The following is a 25081-nucleotide window of genomic DNA, read 5'->3' on the forward strand; positions in this document are numbered from 1 at the left end:
TCCAGACGTTGCCAGGTGCTCCAAGGGGCAAAAGTGCCCCCAGCTGAGAACCCCCTCCTTACGGAATGTCTGAGCACCCCATCTCATCTGCAGGGAATGCTGACAACACTCAGCAGAGAAGGGGGCACCCCCGACAGGGGCTCCTTGAGTGAACTTCAGTGGGGCTCCTGTGAGCCTTCCTCTCCACTAGGCCCCACCTTGGCCTGCTGCACCCACACATAGCCAGGAATGGAGCTAAGCCAGCTCATCCAGCACCCCGTCACCCCTGCGAGCTAATCAGGTCCCTCCCCCCACCCCCACTCTCCCCTCCCCCACCCCTATCTCCCCTCCCCCACCCCCACTCTCCCCTCTCCCCACCCCCACTCTTCCCTTTCCCCACCCTGCGCACTGCCCCCCACCCCCAACTTTCCTGGTATCCACGGTGAGCTCAGTCTTTCTCCCCTATTGCAATACACGTGAATACCGTCCTCTTTGCCATTTGTAGCAAGTGCCCTCTACAACTGTTCTCAGTAACAACACTTAAGAAAGGACTGGGGCCCAGCCGCCCATGGCCTCTCCGCAGAAACCTGGCTGAAACTTGAAACTCGCCAGCGGCCTCAGTCCCAGTCCTCCTCGTGGGGGCCTTTCCTTTTCACTTCTGTACCGCCCATTCACAAGAGTTTATAACACATGAGCGAGAATTGGCAAAAATGCAAGTACCAGCCAGCTGGCTTGAGAAAGCCGGCATTCCCAGCGCTGAGGACTCTCCACCTCCCCTCCCCAGGCCCCTTCCTCCTGAATCCCCTTCACCCCCAGGGGGCGCTCTGCTCTAGGGCTTGTGAGAACCTCCTTCCTGCTCCTCAGCGCAGCTCTCACCCCCAGTCCATCCTTCGCTGAGCAGTACGTGGCTCACGGTTGCCTGCTGGGGAACCTCATATAAGTGGGATCACAGAGTATACCTCTTCCGGGACGTGCTTCTAGGGTTCAGCGTTGGTGGTTAGACTCAGCCACCCTGGTCGCCAGGACGCCAGCTGAGTCCGCGCGCTGCTCCTGGGAACCCTGCCGCACGGGCGGGCCGACCTGTGCACGCACTCCCCCCGGGGGGGACTCCGGGTTTGTGCATACTCGATGCTGTATGAACATGGCAAAGTGCTGCTCAAACTTTAGCACAAAGGAGAATCCCCTGGAGGGTCTGGTAAAGCATAGATGCCGGGCCCCGCCTCGGAAATGTCTAGTTCACTAGGTCCGGGGGCAGAATGTGTGAGGGTGCTCATTTACACTCTGAGCTTCCCCGGGGACTCTGATGCTGCAGGTCTGGGGGCCACACTCTGAGGACCAAGCTCTGCACCTAGAAGTGGGGCTGCTGCGCCCAGGACACGCCTGCTCTAGCTGCTGGAGGAGGCCCAGCTACATCCAGACGCGTGAGTGTGAGCCGGGCGGTTCCGACTGCCCCGGGCCCGGCACGGCCAGGCAGGAGACGACAGTTACACCGGGGGGCGCAAAGTGCGGGTCCTTCTCAGTTTTCTACGCCCTTCACTGTGCTTTCTAATATAGTTTAAAATAGTGTTAAACACTGGTTAAGAACATGGAGTCACCTAGAAAGGGCTGAAGAGCTACAGCTTTACAACACATGACAGCAAGATACAGAGCTCTTTCTAAGCGCCCAGCCTGTACCCGAGTCCTCCAAAAGCCACACAAAGTAAATCCTAAAATCTTCCTCACTTTAGAGATGAAAAGCCAGGCGTCTAAAGGGAGAAATAACCGCCCAAGCTCATAAAGAGGAAAGTGGCAGCACTCGGGTCAGATTCGGGTTGCACTGATTCCGGAGGCCAAGTTTGCTTCCCGCAAACATGTGACGTGATTTTGGGAAGAAAGCTATCAGGTGGCTTCACGGTGAGGGGGGGTCACAGGGACACCTCAGAGTTTTGCGCTGGAGACTGAACCACGACGTATGCATGTGAGAACACAGGGCTCCTTGGACCCATTGCGCGGGACCAATTCCTACACCAGCCATTCAGCACCCTGCCTGCTCTCCCAGAACAAAATCCAATCCCAACCAGCATCAGCTAAAGCAAAACACTGGCTACATCTGGCTGCAAGAAGGGCCCAAGCAGCATGAGTTCCTTGAGAGCATTTGCACCCACATCCTGCCCAGGAGAGATGTGGCAGCAGGCAGCCCCGGGCGGCCAGGGCGTCGCTGTCCGCACCGGCAGCCCTCAGATGGACACAGCTCGTGTCCACGCACTTAGTGGTTTTCAGGCATCAACTTACTGTTTCCTGATTTTTCTCCACCATGTCATCATTTCCATTTAGTGACGCATGACTGGATGCAGAAGCTGAATCAAATTCTTTGTTTTCCGAGTCAGAATAAACCATCTTCTTCCTTTACTGGATCAGCTTAAAATCAAGTAGGTGAGCATCAGCACAACTCAGAAGACAGGTACCTTCAGTCACGGAGCCAAACCCCCCAGGGGACACGCTGGGACACAGCGGGGCCCATTCATTCCCTGCTGACTGATAAACCAACGACAGGACAATTCCACGGAGCCAAATGTCAGATGAGGGCAAATGCTCTCTCCTGGCTCGACTCTCCTCAAGGGCATGTATGCTTCCAGACCCCAAAAAGAGGTTTTGAAGTTCTGCAGGTCCCGTCACGATTCTACACTGTACGTCAAAAGAGTTTTCACCATAAATGTAAATTGTGGCAAAGGATGAAATCTCTGATGCATTTTAAAATTTACATGTAAAAATAAAAGTATTATAAAGCTCTTTCCAATGGAGACGACGGATTCTAAATATTATGATGATTTAACACTCGAACCTATATTTTAAAAAAATATGAGCTCCAAGTCATTTCCTGTGTTCCTTTTGATATTCGACTTCAGAGTTTGGTTTCATTTCCCCCAAAGAACTGTGTCTTAATGTCATTCATTTGACTTTATAAGCACTTCATTGGCCACTGGGTCTCACTTGTCTGCATCCAAAATACATACATGCATATATGTGAGATTCATTCAGATTTTATTCTGGAACCAAAATCTCTAAATATTAAATTTTACACATCTAATACCCATGGATAAAAGTCAATGAAAAAATATGTCTTAAGACTTGAATAAATGCTATAAAAACCCTAAAGCACGTACCTGCAATATACCTTCCTTTTACTTGACGATGGAACGATGACTAGTCACCAGAAATGCAGAGCTGTTGTCCTACACCTCCTTGAAATTAGGCAAAATGTACAAATTACACCAAACCCCAGATGAATAAATGAAAGCACTCATCACACTGCGTCCCCATGGCTGAGGATGCTGTGAAAGCAGCGGGGACGAGCTATAGGAAGACTCAGAGTGCCCTGAGTCCTTCCTATAATCTGAGATATTTAAATTCTGAGACAGACTTGTAAGGCACAGAGCAGGCTGTCAGTGCACTGCCTGAGCCAACAGCCTTTTTTTCTCCTTTTCTCATGCTCTCCTTGCTTCTTCTCAAGGGATCTTCCCCAAAACGTATGAAATTTGGGGTCTATGTTGGTGCCATTGAAAGGTCAAGGCTGCTTAAGAATCCAGGGGAGGGAGCTATGCCCTCTGTTCATTGAATTGTGGGAGAAAGGTGATTTTGAAAGGCGATCAGTTTTAAAGAGGACTTACAGAATTTGGCCATCTGGAAAGTTATTCTCCAGCCCCACGTCCCCGCCCATGCCTTTGGAGAAACCTTGTGCAGCCAGGGCTTCCTGGACTGGAGCTGCGGCCCCATGTGAAAGACAGCAACCTCACCTGACCCTACTGTGCCTAGGCAGGTGGCATCACTGGTCCCCAGGCCTCGCCACTCCAGGACCGCGGGATTTTTTCATAAGCATACCCTCTTCCTCTGTTTGTTTCACAAAATGACATTCCCTGAAAGTCCCATCTTGCGGGTTTCCTCTGCACATCTTAATCGTTTGTACTTGTCTTGGGTCATCTTTGAAAATCCCTTTGGATTTCAGGAGCAAGGCAATCTCAGTACTGAAAATCACTTTCCTCCATATTCATTGCATTTGGCTTCCAGGGGCACTTGTCTAACTGAGCAGAGTGCATTCGCCAGTTCTGGCCCTGAGACCCTCAGCCCTCTGCCGAAAACTGCTCACCCACGCCTGGTGTTTGCAGACAAGGCTGCAGGGAGCTTCCGGGCAGGCACAGCGCACGGAATCTCTCCTTCCCCAACCCCACCTTCCTCAGGCCTGCACACCCACAGTGGTCGCTGGTGGGGTGGCTGTGCCAGGCTCTTCCTCAGGCCCAAGTTTGGGGTAGGGATGGGGAGAAGGTGCCCAGGCGCTGTGGGTTCTTTCCGTTCTCGCCCAGGGCAGGTCTGCCCGCTCAGGTTCCCACGGTCCACGGGGGTGGCTGTCTGGATGGCCCTTCCCCACCTGCAGATTTCACAGAGGGCTAGCTCCCCTGTGGCTCCCACACCCAGAGCCCATCTCTCAGCAGTGTCTTGGCAAATCCCCGGGAGGGCGGGGAGGGCATCAGAAGGTTTCCCAGGGGGAGCCTAACCTCCTAAGAAAGCTTCCTGGGCCCAGTCCACAGAAGAAGCAGGGATGGGAGGGAGCAGTCAGTGACCACAGGCCCCGACAAGGACCACCCACCGAGCAAGTCAGAGGAAGTGCCAGACTCAGTGTCTGCAACTCGCTCAAAATAATTCAGGCTAGTTAATCCGCAGGGCACTTAGCTTTGCTTTTTCTCATGAAGGTTTGCCTTTCAAAAACTCCCTGGCGTGTACATTTTCTGACTGAAAAGGAGACGCCTTTCTCTTTAGACCCAGTGCTCCCTACCAAACCGCTCCGACCTGAGCTTCAGGCGGTGGGGGAAGGGAAGCTGGGAAGGAATTGCAAGGCCTGCCTGCAATGGGAAGGGCAGAGTGGGGCTGGGGACTTCCTGGCCAGCAGCTCTGTTGCAAAGCACAAAGGTGACAAGGACATTTTAGGAGCCTTTTTAAGCTGGACAGTCAGGGGAGCAGGGGCGTTAGCATCACTTGACCCTACTTCCAACAAAAACTTGCTGTAACATTTGACCAAATAATTTCGAGAATCCCACTTGCACAGCTCAGCGGTCACCAGGGCAGGAGGGGCGGGGCAGGCGGGGGGAGGGACGGTGTCGGCAGCACCTGGGTTATCCATCAACCCCCAGGGCTGTCCTCCCTCCCTCCATCCCGACTACTAAGTGTGCCCGCCCCACGCAGTCTCTCCCCGCGCCACATCTGCGAGGACGGGAGACCCTGGGCATCTCCCCCTCCCCTGCGTGAAGGGTACTCCGCGCAGGGCCCTTCTGCGCATGCCTCATCTCTCCGCCCGCCCTTCCCGTTCCCAGCGCGGCTCCCGTCCCTAAACCTCCCGGCGGAGACTCTCAGCTCCAGCCCCCGCGCTTCAGCAGGACTGGTGAAGACCCTGCTCCATGCGCGTCTAAGGATTCCACGGGCCGAAGATCTGTCTGGGTTGCACTCGTTAGCAGGAAATGTAAAGCGATACATCCAGCGAAGGTCAGCGTTTGGGGTGCGCTTGGAGGTCACGCAGCCCTGGATGTGACACTCTCTCAGCGCGCTCTCCTTAACCAGCGCGCTCCCTCCGAGACCCCCTCTGCCCGCATCTCCTCCACCTGCCCACCTCCTCCGGCAGAACGCCGCCAGTTTCGGGAGGGGGGTGCCTTTCGATGTGTCACCCAAGAGCCTGAGCATCCTGTCGGTGGGAAAGTTGAATCAGGAGTGCTCTGAGCCCAGCCAGCACCGCCATTAGTGTTATTTCCATTACTATCATCACCATTGCGTCATCATCCCTATTCATCTTGAGCATTTTTACTGTTACACCCCGAGCGTTCATCTCTGCAGCCAGTCCCCCAGATGCCCCGAGCCCCCTGACTGGTCAGATGGTGCCCAGAGCAAGAAGTGCGACACTTACCCGTCAGCTCCCAGTGCTGTGACCAGCCCCAGGTGCCGGCTGCTCCTTACCTTCGAGCAGCTTCAGCACCGCCCCTCGCTCCCCCCTCCCTCAGCCCCCAGCCGCTGAGAAACGAAACTCCTGGGATAGTCCCAGGGCTTCTGGTGAGAAACGAAACCAAACACCAGGCTTGCCACTGCCTGGGGCAACGCCAGCACCACTTGCTCCCAGCCGCAGCCCCCTGGAAGCCCTCCAGGTATGCCCGCCACCACATCCTTGGGAGCTTGCGGGCAGCGCAGATTGTGGGGTTCCAGGCAGACCTACTGCATCAGACACGCAGGCTCAGGACCTCAGCTTTACTTGGCTCTCCTGACTGCACAAATGCAGAGCCACTGCCCGAACAGCCTCGAGTCAGCCAAAGCCCAGCAGAGCTGTGCGATGCTTTGAACCTAGCAGGTCCCTTAACCCCTGGTCTTCTGAACACAAACACTGATAACTGGGTGCTTCAAATCCTGCTGTAGTTTCACTGGGAACATCCAGGGATTCTCAAGCATTCTAAGCCCCACAGCTTCCCCCAAATCTCCCTCCCCAAGCAGAGCCATGTCTTCTTCCTCCTTTCCTGAGTCTCCTCGTCAGATGCAAGCCCTCTCTGAAGCTCAGCTCAGTGGATCTCCCCAGAATGGAAACGGGGCGGAGGTATGGGCTCAGGTCAAGTAGACCCATGAGTGACCCTCCCGGTGAGGGCTCTGTGGGTGGGGCGACACCCCATCTCCTTAGCCCACCGGACAAGCCCAAAACAAGCCTCCTCCCCGCCACCCCAAAGACTCTTGTGATTAGAAAAGGCCTCCCCCACCCCCACAGGAATACCCGGAAGCTGCTCAGCTCCTCGGGCTGGGGTCAGGCGTCCACTGGGAAAAACACTGCGCAACCTAAAAGTTGGGAGTGATGTTTATTTGGTGGATGGGTTGAGGGCTTCCCCCAGCACAGCCTCGCAGTCGCTCTGAGGGACACTTCCTAAGGGGTAAGGGAGGGGTTAGGATACATGGGGGGTTACAACAAAAACCTGATAGGCTGAACCTCAAAAGATTACTGTCACAGAAAACCCAGGCATCTCAAGTTAGTGAATTTCGTGCTTTTCTATATTTGGGAAGATGCAAGAGACGGGGCTCACTGGAATCATTCCTCTGGGCTGCACCTCAGCTCTCTAGGGCCAGTGTCCTGCTGTTCTCCATCCTGAGTCCCCTCTGGGTGCACAGTCGGAGGAGGCTGCAGTGGCTGGTGGCTTGATTGCCGCAACATCCTTTGTTTACTTGATATGGCGGGGGCGTTCCTCATCCACACAGGGAAAGCTTGGACGGGAACAAATTCACTACGGCGGCACCAGAACGAAGACGAGGAGCCACCCCAGAGCTGCTCTCTGGCCTGACGTCTGCCCTGCTCTGCAGGGTCCACCGCTGGGGGCTGGGCCGTCCCACCCAGGGCGCGCTGGCGGGAGGGCACAGGCTTCCGCGGTAACTATCAAGGAACCTTTGCCTGGCTGCTCACCCGTCTGGGCCTCAGATACTTTCTGGTCACAAAGAAGAGTGACACCGTTTCTGGGTGGGCTGTGAGCAGGATGTGCTGAAGGAGCAAACCTGCACCGAAAGGCAGGGGGAAGTGGGGAGAGAGAGGCACTTGGTGGATGAAAGGCTCAGCTCTGAGGGATGATCCTGCACCTTCAAACCGCGGGAGGCTCTCCCCGTGACTCCTGTTCAGGGAGGAATTCAGAAAGAGCCACCGGCAAAGGTGAAAACTGCTTGGGGCCAGAGCCAGGGCCAGGGCCAGGACTGGGGACAGCGGGCAAGGTGTCTGGGAGGCGGATATAAGGAGCCCCTCACTCTCAGGGCTGCAAGTGTCGCCTTACCTTTGGAGCCCCAGCTGATCCCCACCCCTCCCCTTCTCGCCTCCTGGCCTGGGATTCTGGGACCTGCTGTTTCTCACAGGCTCCTTATGTGGCGGTTCCCTGAGGATCCCAGGGGCTTGTTTGGGGTACAATTCAACACTAGTACAATAATAGCTCCTGTGTACTAGGCAATAGTAAGTGTGAGGGGCCAGGCTGAGAGAATGACTCACCTTCACCACCACCCTGTGGAGGGACTCAGGGTAGCACTCCCATTTCACATAGGAGGAGACTGAGGCCCAGGACTTCGCTTACCGCTGGGCCCCACGTCCAAGAAGGGGGAGAGCGGAGATTGCAGTCTAGGTTTTCTTCCCAGGCCCGTGCTGTGCAGCGTCCCCTCTCCAGGCCAAAGCCCACAAGGTGAGCCCCTGTTCTCAGGAAGCTCACAGCCCCCACCCGCGTTGCTGACGCTTCTTTTCCTCCTGTAGAACCCTTGATGCCTCTGTGTTCTACCAAGGAGTTTCAAGCTCTCAGCCCTTGAGAGCTGTGCCCCAGGCCAGCACCCCACTCACCATCCCTGAGTGCGGCCCAGCTTCCGTCCGCCTGTCTGTCCTTCTCCCTGGGCTCCCAGAGACAGTCTCCTCCCCTGCCAAGTCCCGACTGCACGGTCCGTGTCTCTGCAGCTGCCCTGGGGAGCTCCTTGCAGGCCTGGCTCAGCTCAGGCAATGATGCTTTGCCTCTCGGATGGATGCTCTGCATCTTGGAGAATGCGGGCACCACCGCAGCGGTCTCACAGAGGCCTCGACAAAGGTCTTTTCAAGCTTGTATCCCTCCAGGGCCTGCCACCTACTAGCAGTAGGTGCTGAGAAGTCACAGGCTGAATGTCATTGGACTGGGCCCAGCCCCTTGCGCCCCCGAGACCCCGCCATGCCTCTGGCCGGTCCTGCTCTCTTACTGTTGTTTCCTCACCGCGCTGAAACGTGTCTGGCAAAACCCCGGCATCCACAGGGACACATGTCAGAGGTCAAAGATACTCTCACCGCCCACCCCCTGTCGCCTGTGCAGTCATGGGTGCCCAGGGCTCTCCAGGCCTCTCTGTTCCTTGTCCAGTCGTCTCATCAGATGCCCGGCCTGGCCTGGCCTTGCCGAGTAGAGGTGAGCTGGTGTTAATGGGAAACCAGGCCTGGCAAGCTTCTAGGCATCGCGCTCTACCTACAAACTGGTGCATCTCCTCAGACACCTGTGGGAAGGGAACAGCACCCTGTTTAAATGCTGCAGGTGCCCCCTGCAGGGCTGGGAGGGGTGAAGGAACTGCTCAGCTTAGGGCACCAGGCCTGCCTGCGCCGGGCCTCACCTCGCTGCTCCCCCATTGCTTGGATGTCCACCTCCTCACTACACAAGGTCTCCCTCCAGCTCAGGAGCCCGGTTCCTCCTCCACCTGCGGCGCTGGGCTTCTTCCCAGAAAGCACCCTCACTCAGTCCTTCTCCAGGCCTAGCGCACTTGCTTTCTGGGAGCCCCATGCCCAGCACCCCCCTTCCCCAGGATCATGGCCTCCTCACGCTGTCTCTGGCCTTGTGAAGGTGCAGTGTGTCACCAGGCCGTCAGTGGGCAGGACCAGGTCGTGATGTTGGCTGTTTCACTTGGGGTCTAGCACAGTTCCTGGCACATAACGTTTCGATCAGTGTTTCTAGAATGAGTGGTGCTTCTGTGATCTCCTGAGAGTTACCCTAAGCCACTGGGTTTCCTGTATTGCCTCCTCCCCTCCTGTCTTCTCTGATCTCAAGTTTCCCAGTCAGTTCTAGTAAGGTTTCAGTTTCTTTTTCTCTATCAAGAGAAAGGAAACCTAGAGCAACTCAGGAATCAGCGGGGAGGGCGGAGGGGCGGAGCCCAAAGAAAGAAGGGGCAGGGTGAGGGAGTACAGGGAAAGGGGCGGGGCCAGAAGAAGGGGGCGGGGCCGGAGGCAGAACGGGGCGTGGGGCGGGGCCCGGAGGAGGACAGTGCTGGGAGATGCAGACAGAGCAGAAGCAGAGGAAGTTGCTGGAGAACCAGGAGGCGACTGGGGGTGAAATCCGGAGGAAGGGGTGGTACCTAGGGGAGGGTCGGTGTCAGAGGCCCGCCCCTAGCCCCGCACCGTCGCTGCTCAGCCTCCCTGCAGGTGAGCTGTGCTCTCTGACCAGGCAGCAGCTCTGACATCACGTGGAACCTGGACACAGTCCTTAGGAGCCCGGGATCTTGCAGAGCGGTGTGGCATTCCGTAACCTCCAGGGTAATGCGTCCAGGCCTGACGCCGCGGGGGCTGAAGAGCAGAGCAGCGCGCCCTGGCCCAGCGCCCTTCTCTCCTGCCTGAAGCCCGTGTCAGCGTCCTGTGTCACTGCCGCGTTTTGTTTTTTCTTCTGTGCGGGTGGCGTAGACCTGTGCTTCTCAAAGTCTCGTCCCTGGACCAGCAGCACTGGTTTCACCTGGGGCCTTGTTAGGAACGCAGGGTCTGTCACTGATGGAGCTGAGCTGGTGGCCCTGGGCCCTGAGCCCTGGCTGGTGAAGTACACGTGGCCCAATGCCCAGTCCCTGGGGACGGTCGGTGGCTTTTCTAAAATCACTTTCCCAGGATAAGGGCCAGCTGCCCCTGTGGCATTTGCCTGGTATCAGCATTTGGTGAAAGTATACTTTTCAGAGGAGGGAGGCAGAGCACGTGTTACCTGCCTTACCAGGACCTCTCCCAGTGGCTAATGAGAATTAACTGTTCTTTCCACTCATTTTTCAAACTTCTTCAAATTCCTACCTAGGGTGTTTCATTCCTCCACTGGCTGCAACTGGGCTCTGTGTCACAGAATAGGAAGTGGACGGACCCCCAACTCAGTAGCTCTGTGTTAAAACTGTCATCTCTTGTTTTTGATGAGTCCATGGAATGATCACAAAACGTACTGGGCTAAATTGTCTACCCACATGGTCTCTAATCTTGCAACAATAAATCAGTTCAGAATGGAGCTCAAAGAGGTCGACTCTTTTGCCCAAAGCACACATCTAGAGAGAAAGGAAAACGGTTCTCTCTGCACTTCCACAAGCTGTCTTGTTCTCTCTGCTGCATCGCAATGACCTGCCAGCCACTACTCACTGCTCCAAGGAAGTGAACCCTCCCCCAGCTGAGCCTTGAGCCAAGAGGGCAGCTGCTTGGTCCACAGCTGGACTGCAACTTCAGGACAGACCCTGAGCCAGAGACACCAGACCAGGGCTGGTGTGACTTCCTGATCCAAATAAATAGTGAAACAAGTAATTTTGGGGGTGAAATTTGTAATGTAACCATAGACAACCATTACACCATGTCATTATGCATGACCAAAAAGGCATTTAGGGCCTCAAGGGGGTAGAAACAAGTTGGGAACTCCACATTTGTTCACCCTACCAGTGGATACCTTCTCCAGGATAGTCCTCCCTCTTATCACTGCACCTTTGACTCCCACCCCAAAGGAGCAGGTCCATGTTGGTGAGGAATCCTAGGGTAGTTTCAACAGGATGTGGGAGGGAAGAGATGGGGGTGGATGGGGAGGGACCAGATTCAAGCAATGCATAGCCCCAGACTGTGAACAAGACAGATTTCACCTGTAGGAGCAGGTCTGCAATGCCGGCGGGCAGAGGAGGTAGGAAGGCCCCACAGGACAGGGTAAGCTGTGCAAGACTTAATACGCACACAGACAGTGGTCAGATCACAGACGAAGACGGAGCTCTGACCCGCAGGCTGCAGCAGCCTGCCCAGGAAACCAACCCCTTGTCCCAGTAGCCAGTCCAGGAAGCCAGCCGGCCTTAGGCAGCCTTGTGAGAAGTCACATTGCTATCTGTCAACAACCCAGGAGGCAGACAAGAAGTCCGGTGACAACGAGCCCCAAATGACCAGAATTTTGTAGCTGAAACAAGTCTCCTTGGCAGACCCAAAGGAAGTCAGGCACTGGGACGCTGAAGAGGTTTGTGGCAGAGAGTTAATTCACGAGGCAGCCAAGCCAGGGGATGGGAGAAGAGGTCTCAGATCCACCTTCCCGGAGGCCAGGGGTGGGGATGTTTATGGGAGAAGAAGGGTGGCCCTAGACTTGGTGCAGGGTGACTGGAGGTGGGGAAGTTGAGATAATCAGTGTCTTACACATGTGCATCTGGGTCACGTGTCTCTGCAGATTCACCATCCAGATGATACAAGAAAACAGGGCGCACGAAGATGGCCAGGTCCCAGGTCCCAGGTGCATCCCTGGGAAGCACCTCATCAGGTGAGGGTCCTTGGCTTCCTGCAGGACAGAATTCAAGACCAAGCCGTAATGGAGTGAAGGTAGATTTATTCAGAGAGATGCTCACTCCATGGACAGAATGCAAGCCTTCTCTACAGGCAAGAGAAAGACCGCGAGGTGAGGGGTTGTTAGTGCTTATTGGCTTCGTGTGCTAACAAGGGGGAGGACTTTTTATTCCAAGGACTTTGAGGAAAGGCTTGGGATTCCCAGGAGCTAGGCCACTACCCACTTTTGGACTTTTTTTGGTCAGCCTCAGAACTGCTATGGCGCCTTTGGGTGTGTCATTGAGCTACTAAGGGAAACCAGTCAGCCAATAATGAAGCTCAAGGTCTGCTGGAAGTCAAATCTCCAGACACCCTGTGCCTCAAGTTCTACTGGGAGGTGAATCTTCTGACATCTTGATGCTAATTGCTCTGTCATTTCTTAATGCTTGTTCCTGCCCCCTTCCCTCCTGTCTCACAGGCGCTGAACATGATGGGAGGGTACCATTTTCCTGCCATCAGATGTCAAAGGCCCTTCATCAAACACCTGTCCAGGCCCAGTTTTGGGGTCAGTGGTCCCAACCAGCTTAGCTGGCTGGCACTGGACCAGGTCTAATTCCAATTTCCTGTAAAACAACTGGGCTACATGAAGCTGGGAATGTATGTGATTAAAGAGAAAAAGAAATAAAGAAAGAAATGTAACTAAAGGGAGCTTAAATGGTGATAGCTGGTTACAGGCTGAAGGGTTGGAAAGAGCTGCTCCTGAGATGTTGCTCTGCAAGACACACTTAAGAATTTGTTAAACATTAACTCCTTTATCTCCAGGAAGCGCAGTTCTACTTGGGTGATTACTGACAGAGGCCCTCATTTTTTGTCTCTACTTTAAATTTAGGACCATAAAGAAAAAAATCTTGCCAACCACTCCCACTCTACAAGGATCAAGCCATTAAACACTGTAGTCCCCCACCCACAGTGCATCTGGGGGGAATTCAGGATGGAGAAATGTAGGCAGCATTCTGTTCTTGGATATACCGGCTGTAAGTGGTATAAACTACTACTACCAAAAACGATCTATGTATTCAGTATAATTTCTATCAAAATCCCAAAGACATTTTTTTTGCAGAAGGAAAAACCCATCCAAAAATTCCTATCGAATTTCAAGGGACAATGAATAGCCAAAACACTCATGAAAGAAAAAAAGAAGAAGAAAAAAGCTGGAGGACCAACACTCTCTGATTTCAAAACTTACTACAAATCTACAATTACGAAAACAGTGTGGCATAAGATAGTCTTATAGACCAATGGAACAGAGCTGAGACAGCCCAGAAGCAAATCCTGGCACATATGGTTTAATGATTTTTGACAAGGTGCCAAGATCAATATGGATAAACAGCCTCCTCAACAAAGGGAGCTGGGAAACTGGGCATCCACATGCAACAGAGTGACGTTGGACCCTTATCTAACACCACGCACAAAAACAGACTCAAAATCTTATCAAAGACCTAAATGTAGGAACTGGCTGGAAGAGCTTTAGAAGTGAGGGCTGCTCTGTGGACAAGGAGGTAAAGAAAAAAAGAAGATGTCTTTGTTGGAGTGAAGAATTACTGGCATTTTTGAACACCTGCTTTGGGACATGTGGTTTGTAGAAATGGTTTCACATCACCTTCTTACATTCTCGTTTTTAGCATGAGGGCATTGTACCTCAGTGTGAAGAAGAAAATAAACTAGCCGTGACCCTCCAGTCTAGCGATGACCACTGGTAAGAAGCTCTGTGTTCTTAAAAAATTATCTCCTTATTAAAATTTTTTAAGAATCAACACAGAAATGGGAAATCACACACTACAAAATAATACAAATGAAAAAAGGTATCACTGGACCTCTTTTCTCCTGGGGGACAGGGAAACGCCATCACAGCAAATGATGAGAAGCAGGTGTCATGACCGAATTCATCTGCAAGGGACCAGCTAAGGGACACCATCCCAAACAACCAAAGCCTGGATTTAAGCTGTAGCCTTGGGGAGTCTCCACAATTCGCTTATTTGATGAGACAGTTAATAAGGGGCTACTATGTGCTACGTACCATGTGAGAGTCTGGAAATACAAAAGAACAAGAGGCTGACCTTACCCCTCCTCTGGGGTCACACAGTCGAATGGGGAGGGGTGACAAATTAACAAAGAACGGCAGCGGTGTTTAAGAACTCTGTAACTGGAGGCTACAGGACACAAGGGCTGCAGAGCTCCCTCTTCACGGAGGATGGGGAGGACCTCCTGGCAGAGGAGACAGCTCTGAGCATGGATGCACTTCAGGTAGAAACTCTGGTGCTGAGAGAAGGACCGTGAAGATGGACCCGGACAGTAACAGAAAACTCCGACCCCGAAGGAGAAGCCACTTCCCGTGCCGCCTCCCTTCCGTGACACACAGAAGCAAAACCCAGAAGTGCTGCCGTTCTTTCGGGAGCCTGTTCTTTTCAGAGTGAGAACTGATAGAGGGCTCGCCGAGCCTGATCAAGCCGGTGAATTTTCTCCTTAAGGACTCTCCTCTTGGCAGAGGTGTCGCTCTGTTCCTGAAGCAGCCAGGAATACTGCTGTTTCTCCTGTAGCGTCTGCATCATGGCTTTCTGCACGTGGTCGCCGTTCTCTTGGAGCATAAAGTACTGAATGATGAGTGGGATCTGGTTGGAAAGACGTTTGCTGGTTTCCTGGAAGGGGGAAGAAGGGTCAGCAGGAGGGGTCTCAGCCCAAGGCCTGTGGTTGCAGAGAGGAGTCCTCGGACGCATGGATGGTCGCCTTGGGAGGTCCTGGTGTCAGGCCCACCTCCACTCCAGGGTCAGCACCAAACCAAGGGAAGGATCTGCTTGAGTTGCCCACTTTTCACTACCCAGGCATGCCCTCTGGCAATAAGAACCCACCTGTAGGCCGGCACACCCATACCACCTTCTGGACAGCCCAGCCTTCCCAGGGGCTCCTCCCCCTCCCCCACTTCACCTCCCCGAGGAGACCTCCCGGCCCCGGGACCCCGCGGGCCTCTGGGAGTGAGTCGGGATCTCCTGTAAGCAGCTCTTTTGCTCCTTTCCTGTTTGCCCATTTCTGTTCCTGTCAAACCTTATACAAATGAGATCACTAGGTAACATTTGGCCTGACTCCTGACTTACGCTCAATGGAATGTACGCAATGAGTTGAATCTTTCCCTAGATTAAAAGAAGTCGGAATGAAGAATTAAGTAGTTAAAGAATGGCCAGCTCTCTATCCCAACAGCCCCGTTTGCAATCCTGCAGGCAGACCACGTGGACGAGGTGATGCTGAAGAAGGAGCACAAGGAGGCACCAGCCCGCACGCAGTGGGCAATGACGCAGAGCCTAACCTCCCACCTCAGGGATGTACTGAGGTCACTTCCCTTTTCTCCCTTTAAAACCTGTCATGGCTGAGCAGAATCTTCAGACTTGGTTTTGGGGGACCTGGGTCTACCTTCTCCCCAGACTGCCGGCCTTCTGATAAGGCACCTTTCCTTCCTACCAACACTTGCCTTTGAACAGTGACTTCTGCGCAGCGAGCAGCTGGACCTGAGTTTGGTGGCACTGCTCCAGTGCTGCCTCCTTCCCTCTCTTCCTCAGCGTCTCCAGAAGGCCTGGCAGCTGGACCCCACAACTGGGTGACTCTACTTTCTGTTCTGATCAAGAAAGGACTGCAGGAGTTGGGCTTCCTTGCAGTTTAACAGCTACCGTCCTCTCCATGCACCCTAAGACTTTAGCCTGTGGGCGGAGGGTCGGGAACCATGCAGCTGAGAGGGTCGCAGCACCTAGGGAAAGGCTTTTCCATTCCTGATGTGGAGCTAGTGAATTCGAGGCACTTCAAGAGCTGAGGGCCTTCTGAACATTAAGGAAGCAAAATTGTGACCAGTAAAGTTAGTGCTTGCTGTGTTTTGCCGCATTCTGATAGCAGTTTTGTAATTTATGCATAGCATGAAACATATGGAACTCTGGAGCTGGAATTAATTTTGAGGACATGCTCTGCCACATTGAGAACCTGATTTGGGGCAAAGTAATGAACACAGGCTCCACAGGGTGACTGTCAACTACAAGGGGGCGACGTATGAGAAACGGGTCACAGCAGAAGGGGCCTGACACACGGCGGTGCCCCTCCCCTCCTTGCTCAGGTGAGCAGCTGTCAACCAGGGTAGCCAGTCTCGGCTCGGAGGGGCCACAGTGCTGACCCGTGCACCTGCACACTCACCAGGAAATACGCATTCAGGTGGACCCCGATCTCAGTGATGGAGGAAACCGAAGACGGGTCATTTAAAGAGCCTGATTTCAACTGGAGATTCTGTGAAGGCTTTCCCACTGAGTTAAAAATCTCTTCTCGGACTTTGCTCAGAACCACGCTGTAAATCTGGTCTTGGCAATAAACCAGGTGCTCCATCTTGAACTGAAGTCGGATGAACCTTTCTGCTCTTTCTGCTTGTTGTGATTTTATGTCTTCGATCTTGTTCTGGGTGGGTAAGAAAGAGAAACACATTACTTCTCTTTGTCCCCCTGCTGTGAAAATGACTGAGAAAGTACCGTCACACTGAACGCTGTTACGCCTGAGGCCGTCAGTGGCGGCTTTCAGGAGGCCCCGGCTTGGCCTGCGCTGCTGTCCTGCCCGGGCCTGCGCGGTGGCTCCGCCGCGGCTCCAGCCAGGCCCGCCCTCCGTGCTGCCTGGGTTTTCCCTCCGCCCCGACCTCCGTCTCCTCCCACACCCCCGCCTTTCTGCTCCCTCAGCTGTGCTTCGGTCTGCATCTGTGCATCCACACTCTGGGGTCTCTGGCTGGCTTCAGTCCAAGCTTTCAGAACGACTCCTGTGCTAACGAACGCGGTGGGGCAGCAGCTCGACACCCGTGTTTCCCCGAAGCCCTGCGACTCCCGCGACCCCGCACAGGCAGAGGCCCCGGGAAGGGCGGGGACGCACAGTGCAGGGAGTCACTTCTGGGTTTTCGAGTTTCCACAGGACGTTCGTACGCTGAGGGTGGAGAGAGTGGTTGGAGAGAAGAGGGAGCCTGTGAGCTTCACGAAGGCAGGCTGCCCTTCTGTTCTGGAGAGTGCGTGGCCAAAAGCATGTATGTGGCAGCCCCGCTCCCAGGACTGAAGTCTGAGAGCAGGAGTGGGCCGTGTGTCACTTCCCACAAGGAGTGACACGGAGGACACGAGACCCTGGGCCCCGATGCGGCTCTGGGGCAGAGAGCAGATGGCAGGGAGCGTGTCTGGGTGGGAGCCCGGTCACGGTGGGGGGCAGTGTGGCCCCGGAGCTGTGCCCAGTCTTCCAAGGACGGCAGAGGGGACGGAGGCCCTTGGGCGGCAGCTGTCTCCTCGTCCCCGGAGCAGCCCGTGCTGCTGCAGGGAGCCCCAGGCCCTGGCAGGGCTGGGCCAGAGCTCAGCAGGACCGACCCCGCAGGCAGGAGCATGAGGCTCCCAGGGCACCAGCCACCCAGGCCCTCAGGGGACTGCGTGCATCTTGAAAGCTGCCAGCCTGGAGGGTGGTGGTGAAGGACCAGGCCTGTCACCCACCCCCTGAGGAGGTGCCCCGGGACTTAGGCACAGCCTCTGGGAAAGGCAGAGAGAGAGGTCGGAAATGAAGTTCAGTTTTCACCAACTGGCCAAAGAGGTGAAAGCAGAAATTGTTTTGCGCTAGAAAATGACAGAACCGGTTTTCCTGGCTCATCTGATGTGGGATGAGACTCGGACCCGTCAGCCTAGGCTTGGGCAGAAGAGGGTTTTATCCCCAACCCAAACGGGAGCCAGAGCAGCCCTCGCTTCCCTCTGCTGAGACAGGGGCTCGGGGAGAACTGCCGGCTGCTGACTGAAGAAGAACACAGCCCTGGCGAGGTCTTTAACTCAAGCCTAGGAGGCTTCGGGGTCGGCCTCGCAGACACGCTGTCCTTGGTGCTGGGAGGAGACTCCAAGCCCCAGCCAGTCCCTCGGCTCAGTGACAGGCTCGGGTGTCACCGGCCAGCCCGCACCCCGCCGGGCTGGGGGGCTCGCGGGAAAGAGAGCTCCAGGCCGCGTGCTTGGTCTCCTCCCCCAGGGAGGGGGCCTCTCCGGAGCAGGAGCCAAAGGGCCGCCGCTCCTGGAGTCGCCAGCCCCGCGACCCTGCAGTCGTCACCCTGGCCTCCTGTCTCCAACGGACAGTACATGTCTAGCTTCCTTCCCCTGTTAGACCCGGTGGGTCAGCCCGAAGTACAGGTGACCAGCAAGGAAACGGCAGGCACTTACCTGGGCAGTTTGACTGAGGTTGGAAAACTCGCTGAAGTGTTTTCTGGCTGTGTCGGTGAAAGTGTGCCAGACAGTCTCTGAGCAAAGAAAGAGCGAAACGTCAGTGAACTGCAGCCAGGAAGAAGCGGGCTGAAGACACAGGGTGGATGGACCATGACGCCTTGTCCCCGTCCTGAGGCTGAGCTCCCCAGATCCGCAGACCAAGGGGGAAGGGGGGACGGCTCTCAAGCCCACTGTCACCGCCACCCTGAGCAGGTCCCTCGGTTCCCTGGCCTTTTGGTGGGTGTGTCCTCTTCAGGGTTAGCACGGGACTGCTCCCCGCACAGCAGCACAGAGGCCCAGCTATGATGCAGATAAAGCTCACACGTGCTCATCCTCCCCCCGAGGCTGCTAGAATCCGCAGCCTGTGTCCGATCATTCCGTTCCCGGCCCCCCTCCAAGGCCCTGGCACCCACGGGAGGTACAGCAGGCAGGAGAGCGCCTCACCAACGACTTTCTGGAGCATGACGACCGCCGGGTCCACCAGGCGTTCCAGGTACTGCTTCACGATGGTCTCAAACGTCCTGTAGTTGACGAAGCCCAGGAGCTCTTTGCCTCGATACTGCTTCTCATATCTTGAGACTTCTTCATGGATGACGTTTTTAACTACAAGACAGAACAAACCACCATGGTAAATTCTAATAATTTCGGAGACATTTTAGAGATGGGACCCATCTGTGAAACTTACCCCAATGTTTCTAAACAGAGGTTTTTTTCATAATCAAAAAATGTATTGCTCTGATGATGCCAATTTGAGAAATAGTGACATTTAAGACACAAAAATCTTTATCTGTTCAAATGTGTTTCAACTGAGGGTCGTCATCCTGAGAGAGAAGTTGAATGGTTATAATTGGAAGGGAAAAAATCTGATTAAGTGAAAACAGAGCCTCAGAAATTCTTGTGCACTTGCAGCTCTCCCAAGAATACATCCAGACACAGCCGGAGGAATCCTACCATGGATGGAGAGGGCTGTTTTTATTAAGTGTTAAAACAAAGATACACACACACAGGCGCACACGCACACGCACACGCACACGCACACACGGGCACATATCCTCCTGGCACCTGGGCTGCAGCAGAATGGAGCTGGAACTTTGTCAGGCAAACAATCACCCTCTTTGGTCCTGCGTTACGGCTGAAGAGAAGGGGAGAGACGGGGCAAGTGATACCGTCCAGCCTTGAAAAGCAGGGAGGCAAGAAGGACACAGCAGGTAGGTGGTGGGGGGACTCCTGCTGAGCTGGCGAGGACAGAGGGAAGCACTCTCGGACACCAGGGGGCCCCCCGCCTGGGCAGGTGAAGCTCTTTGCACACTGTTTCTGCGCTGGGAGTGGCTTCTGGTCTCGGGGAATATGACCCTGCTCTTAGGGGAACACTGCCCCAGGACTTACCTTTTTGGGTGTTGGCTGCAAGTGTGAGGACCCAGTTTTTAAACTCCTCTCTGATTTTATTATATAAGCGGGTCTCTTTCTCCTTTACAACTTCTTCTCCTTCTATTAACTTTTCAATGTCCTGATTAAACGCCTTAATTTTCTGAAAAATGAGATAAAATCATCCATCAGTCCTGTAGTCATATTAAGAGCAGGAACCGGGACAGCAGCGTGTGGTGGGGGCTGGGGTCTGCAAGGAGGTCAGGGGACCCCCCAGCCACCTCATCCCCTGTTGAGACACACAGGGGGCAGGGCGGAGCTCCCACATGTCACCTGTGGGGACGCTCACGTGGAGGGCCACCTAGAGACGTGCGGGGCCACCAGGAAGGATACGGCCACCTAGAGAGACCTGGTGACGCAGAAGCCACTTTCTGTGCCCAGTGTCAGACGCAGTCCCTGGCATCCTCACCTCAATCAGAAAGAACATTTTATCAGCGTCGTGGCTGGGGATGTTGGCTCCACACTGGCGCAGCTCCTCTATCGCCCTCTGCTGGCTCTCCTTTATTTGATTTTCCAACAGTGGGAGGGATTTCTGAACAAAGGAAGAGAAACACTGAAACTCTGCAGCTTGATGAAATCAGATGACAGATTTCTCAGGTATATGGGTGGAATCCCATCTGAAAGTATCCCAGGGGATCCGGAATTCCTATTATCCTGTGGGAAGCTTGTTTAGTTGGACACCTGTTAAGGAGCCCAAGTTGGGCTTTGAAGGCAATGCTATGCACTGCAGTTGGAAAGATCTGCTGTTCTGTGAGGTTTTGCTGTGTGATCTGGGTGGGGCGGAGTCAGGGAAGGAGGGGCCACTTCTTGTTTTGTTTTGTTTGGCTCGGAGCTTTGCATCGAGAGAACAAATACACTTGAAAATAACGGGAGACTTATTTAATGAAATGTTCTGTTGGTAGTTTGAGTGTTGTAAACTGAAAAATGGTGCTTTGGTGGAAGGATGTGTCCTCGTGTTGGTGTCAGGCTGGGCACCGTCCCAACCAGTCAGTGTAACTGATGAAGATGACAAAGTCGGGGACTGGGAAGGATGGAGCGGACACCCGGGAGGGGGGTCTTTGGGCCAAGCATCGGTCCGAGACCTCACATCCCAGGTAAGCCCCACAGGCAATACAAAGCACGTGTCTTTATTGCTTCTTTTTCACAAGAGAGGAGCCTGTGGCTCAGAGAGGCAGACTGCTCGATACATCACTGAGCTAGTCAGGGGCAGAGTTCCATTTGGCACCCTGATCACCCGATCCTCGGCCCGTGCCCGGGAACACGGCAGGTAAAGGCACCTGAGTGCATGATGCTGGTGAGGACACCGGGCAGGATGAGCTCATGGGGATTTACAGGCAGTTTGTGGATTAGCCTCCCAAGAGGTCGATAAGGTGTGTGTGTTTCTCTCTCTCTCTGGCAGCTCGCAGCCATAGGCAGAAATGTATTCATTGTTTTCCTGATACTTCAAATGATCATAACTGATCTTGATACAGAATGTTTAACGACTTTAAAATGGTAAAAAACTTAAATTTGAATTTCAATGAAATATTTAAATGTTAAATATTTAAATTTTAATGTTTAACGTGAAGTGTTTAAATGTTTAAATGTTAATGTGAAATATTTAAATAAGGTTTGGAACTATTATCAAAATGCAATATCTACTAAAAAAAGATGTGTTTATCTCCACTAGACAAGGGATATACCTCTGAGGCAGGCATGCATTTTTCAGAACCCTGTGCTTCAGATGAAGGGGATTTCGCTGGAATCAGTGTTCCTCCAAGTGTGTTCCCCAGGTCACCTGGAACGTGAGAGGGGAGGCTCGTGGGTCCCACCCAACGCCTGGTGACTCGGAAACTCGGACCCGGGCCCTGGGAATCTGAGCTGAAAGAAACACTCTGGGTAACTTCTGTGCACACACAGTTTGAGATCCACTGGCCACTTCCAAGCAAATATCCTTTGAATCTGTGTTTTCTGGTTCAAAAGAATCCATTGCCTTTGTGTGACAGCCGGCTCAGCACAGACTGGAATCCAGCCCCCGGGATCGTCTCTGCCCTAAGGGTTAATGTTCACTCTTCCCGCGTTGTTCGACCTCGGGCACACAGGTCCGGGCAGCACGACACGGGTTCTGCTGCTCCCAGGACACCGGGCCGCGGTCCGCGGTCGCCGGGTCGTCAGCGACGCCAGGAGAGCTTTGCCTGGGGTCGTCTGTGCTTGAGAACCGGTGAGCACTGAACATTTCTCTCCTACGAGCTTGAAGCTGGGAAGATGATTTTTGTGCCGTGACGCATTAAGAAGCTACTGGCAAGCTGCCGCGGCGTCCGTTCCCCTCTCCGCCGCTCTCCCCGGTGCTGGACGGCCCTGACGGCCCCGGGTACCGGATTCCTCCTTCTTCCCTCAGTGCCCCCGAACGGACGGATTCACTCCTTCTTCCAACATCATGCAGGCGTTGCTTCCCCGTTACAGACGCTGTCTTGTGAGCCTGTGACTTGAATGACTTGCGTTTCAGACATACTTGCTTGCTTGCTGATTTGGGCAGTTTGATGGGTGTCTTGGCCAACTGATGACCACGAAAGTGACTTGGACGGGCTGTTACTTTTGTAGCCTGCAGCCCGACCCTCTGACTCACCCTGATGTGCACGGTGAGCTCGGCGGTGAGCCTTTCTGCCAGACGAGGCACGGTGGCCTTTCCTTCCTCCAGGAGACCTCTGAAACAGGAGAGGGCACACGTCAGCTCAGGAAGGGCTCGCTCTCCAGTACTGGGCCTTGCAGGTGGCCAGGGCAGCTCGCATCTCGGGTAACACGCGTCATCAGAAAGGCCAGGCGGCCCACGAGAAGGACAGTGACAACTCCGTGGAAGCCCGCACCTCGGCCAGCACGGGGCTGGGAAGCTTGCACTCAGTTATCTCCTCTTATCATCCCAGCAAACTCATGAGTCATCTTTTCAGGAAAAGCAAAACACATGTAACTTCATAGAGGTTAAACGACTTGCCCAAAATAGTATTTCATTTCTCCTAACCATTACTTGTCCCCAAATGGCCGAATCCATCTTCATAAAGAAGAACAAGCAGCAGGCACCCCAGCCCCTGACGTGTAACAGACGTGGCGAAGCTGCCGCCGCGAAAGCAGCGCGGTCCCTCGGCAGAGACGGGCAGAGGGGCCTCGGGGCGCAGAGCAAGCCCGGAAACACGCCCGCGCGGACGCCGTCAACTGGCGTTGGTAAAAGCACCAAGAACCTGCAGAGGGGGGAGGACGACCTCTTCAACAGCTGTTGTTGGCGAAACTGGATTTCCACACGCAAAGAGTGGGCCTGGATCCTCATCTCACACCAGACACAAACGCCAGCTGAAAACTGCTCAGCGGCTCCAATGCAAGACCTGAGCCAGTCAGACACCTAGACCAGGGGGAACATCTTCATCACATCGATCCTGGAAGTGGTTTCACAGCTGGGACAGCAAAAGCACAGGAAACAAAAGCAAAACAGGCAGGCAGGACTACATGAAACCACGGAGCCCCAGCACTGCAAAGAGACAATTAACAGAGGAAAAGGCAGCGAACCAAACGGGAGAAAACATCTGCAAACCACACATCTGATCAAGAGTGTATTTCAGAAATATACAAGGAACTCCTACAAATCAATATCAAAAACCCCAAATAACACAATTGAGAAACGGGCTAATGACTTGAATAGAGATTTCCTCAGAGAAGACACACCGGTGGCCACTCAGTCCATGAAAATGTGCTAACGTCGCTGATCGTCGGGGAAATGCAAATCAAAACCACAACGAAACATCACTTCCCATCTCTGAGGATGATATTATCCAAACACCAGAACACAGGCGCTGGCCAGGATGCGGAGAAGCTGGGACCCTTGTACACTGTTGATGGGAATGCAAAATGGTGCAGCCACTACGAAAAGCAGTATGAAAATTCAAAAATTTAAAATGGGGCTCCCATACGATCCAGTCATCTCCCTTCTGGGGATTTATTCAAGAGAATTGGAATCAAGATCTCAAAGCAATATTGACACCCCTGTGTTCCCTGCTGCACTGCTCACAGTGTCCGCGGTGGGGACAGACACGTGGATAAAGAAAATGTGGATATGCCTGCAATAGAATATGGTTCCACCTTTAGAAAGAAGGAAACTTTGCCACACGTGACACTGTGAATGACCCTTGAGGACTTCATGCGAAGTGCATTGAGCCACCGTAGAAGGACAAAGAACGCCTGGCCCCCTTTGCAGGAGCCATCTAAAGCCATCAGACTTGTGCCATCGGGGAGTGGAATGGCTGTCGCCACGTGTGGGGGGAGGAGGAAACGAGGGCTTGCTGAGCAAAGGGGATAAAGTTTCAATTCTGCAAGGTAAGTCACTTCTAGGGGCCCGGGGAACAACACTGCCTGTGGCGAACAGTCCTGCACTGTGCACTTTCACATTTCTCGGGAACGTCGACTTGTGCCAAACGCTCTCGCCGTCATGAAATGAGTTTTGAAAGTGTTTACGTGGGGCTTCTGAGTGCCTACACCGTTCTAAGGGCTTTACAGATATTTAATCATGGAACAACCAGGTTTACAGAGAGAAAGGCAAAGACAAAGGGGAAGGCGCTTGCCCGGGGCCACACACCAGGCAGTCCGGCCGCTGAGTGTTTGCTGTCAGCACAGATTCAGGAAGGACCCGTGGGCTCATCGTCCCAGGGCTGCTCTGAGAGCTGTCGTGCAGGGCCAGAGTCCCAGTACGCGGACGCACGATGACTAAAGTCAGATGTCCAGCGACAAAGCACTTCAACACACTTTTTCATCCAAGACTTAATTTGCCCAAAATCCGGTTGTTTTCAAAGTCTGGTCCCTGGACCAGCAACACCTGGGAACGTGTTAGGAACACAGATTCTGCGGCCTGACACCCAGACCTCAGAAACTCTGGGCCGGGGCACAGCCAGCTGGATCCTCCTGCTGGCTCAGGGTTGAGAACCGTGGGCGTGGTTGTTACAGAGCCTTCTTCTTGCTCGGCGAGCGGGGCTTTCTCTGCCTGCGACCCCCAGTGCTACCGAAAACAGTCTGTGTCTTGGATTCAGGGTGGGGACAGACAGAAGGGAGGATCCGGGTGCTGGTTTGGGAGTGTTGGCTCCTTGGGCGCTGGAACCTGTGTGTGGGTCACATATTTAATCCTAAACTCAACCCTGTGGAGCACCAGCAGGACTCACTGAGCAGATGAGAAAGCAGAAGCTCAGAGAGGGCCAGCCATCTCCCAAGGGCACAGAGCAAGCAGCAAGCCTGGTCTGCCCAAATCCATCCTCTTCCCACTGTGTCTCTCCTTAAAGCAGGCGTGGTCTGTATCTTCTTACCCCACTCCCTCATAGTTCAAGAACAGCAAGTTCCTGAATGA

At 54.0% G+C, this 25081-nt stretch overlaps 2 protein-coding genes across 2 annotated transcripts in view; both read right to left on the minus strand.

Moving 5' to 3' along the window:
* Nucleotides 1–5998, minus strand: part of MX1 (MX dynamin like GTPase 1) — a 30597-nt gene extending 24599 nt beyond the window's left edge. The window contains exons 1-3 of the mRNA XM_074351854.1: nt 5906–5998; nt 3123–3200; nt 2251–2376 (exon numbers count right to left, since the gene is read on the minus strand). Of these exons, the coding sequence (XP_074207955.1) occupies nt 2251–2355 (105 nt within the window). The 5' untranslated portion in view covers nt 2356–2376; nt 3123–3200; nt 5906–5998. The remainder of the gene's footprint in view (nt 1–2250; nt 2377–3122; nt 3201–5905) is intronic.
* Nucleotides 5999–12063: 6065 nt separating this feature from the next.
* Nucleotides 12064–25081, minus strand: part of MX2 (MX dynamin like GTPase 2) — a 35253-nt gene continuing 22235 nt past the window's right edge. The window contains exons 8-14 of the mRNA XM_074351778.1: nt 22331–22409; nt 20135–20257; nt 19687–19828; nt 18745–18903; nt 18259–18335; nt 16244–16498; nt 12064–14712 (exon numbers count right to left, since the gene is read on the minus strand). Of these exons, the coding sequence (XP_074207879.1) occupies nt 14482–14712; nt 16244–16498; nt 18259–18335; nt 18745–18903; nt 19687–19828; nt 20135–20257; nt 22331–22409 (1066 nt within the window). The 3' untranslated portion in view covers nt 12064–14481. The remainder of the gene's footprint in view (nt 14713–16243; nt 16499–18258; nt 18336–18744; nt 18904–19686; nt 19829–20134; nt 20258–22330; nt 22410–25081) is intronic.

The sequence above is a fragment of the Camelus bactrianus genome, chromosome 1 (assembly GCF_048773025.1).
Source record: "Camelus bactrianus isolate YW-2024 breed Bactrian camel chromosome 1, ASM4877302v1, whole genome shotgun sequence".
Taxonomy (NCBI): Eukaryota; Metazoa; Chordata; class Mammalia; order Artiodactyla; family Camelidae; genus Camelus; species Camelus bactrianus.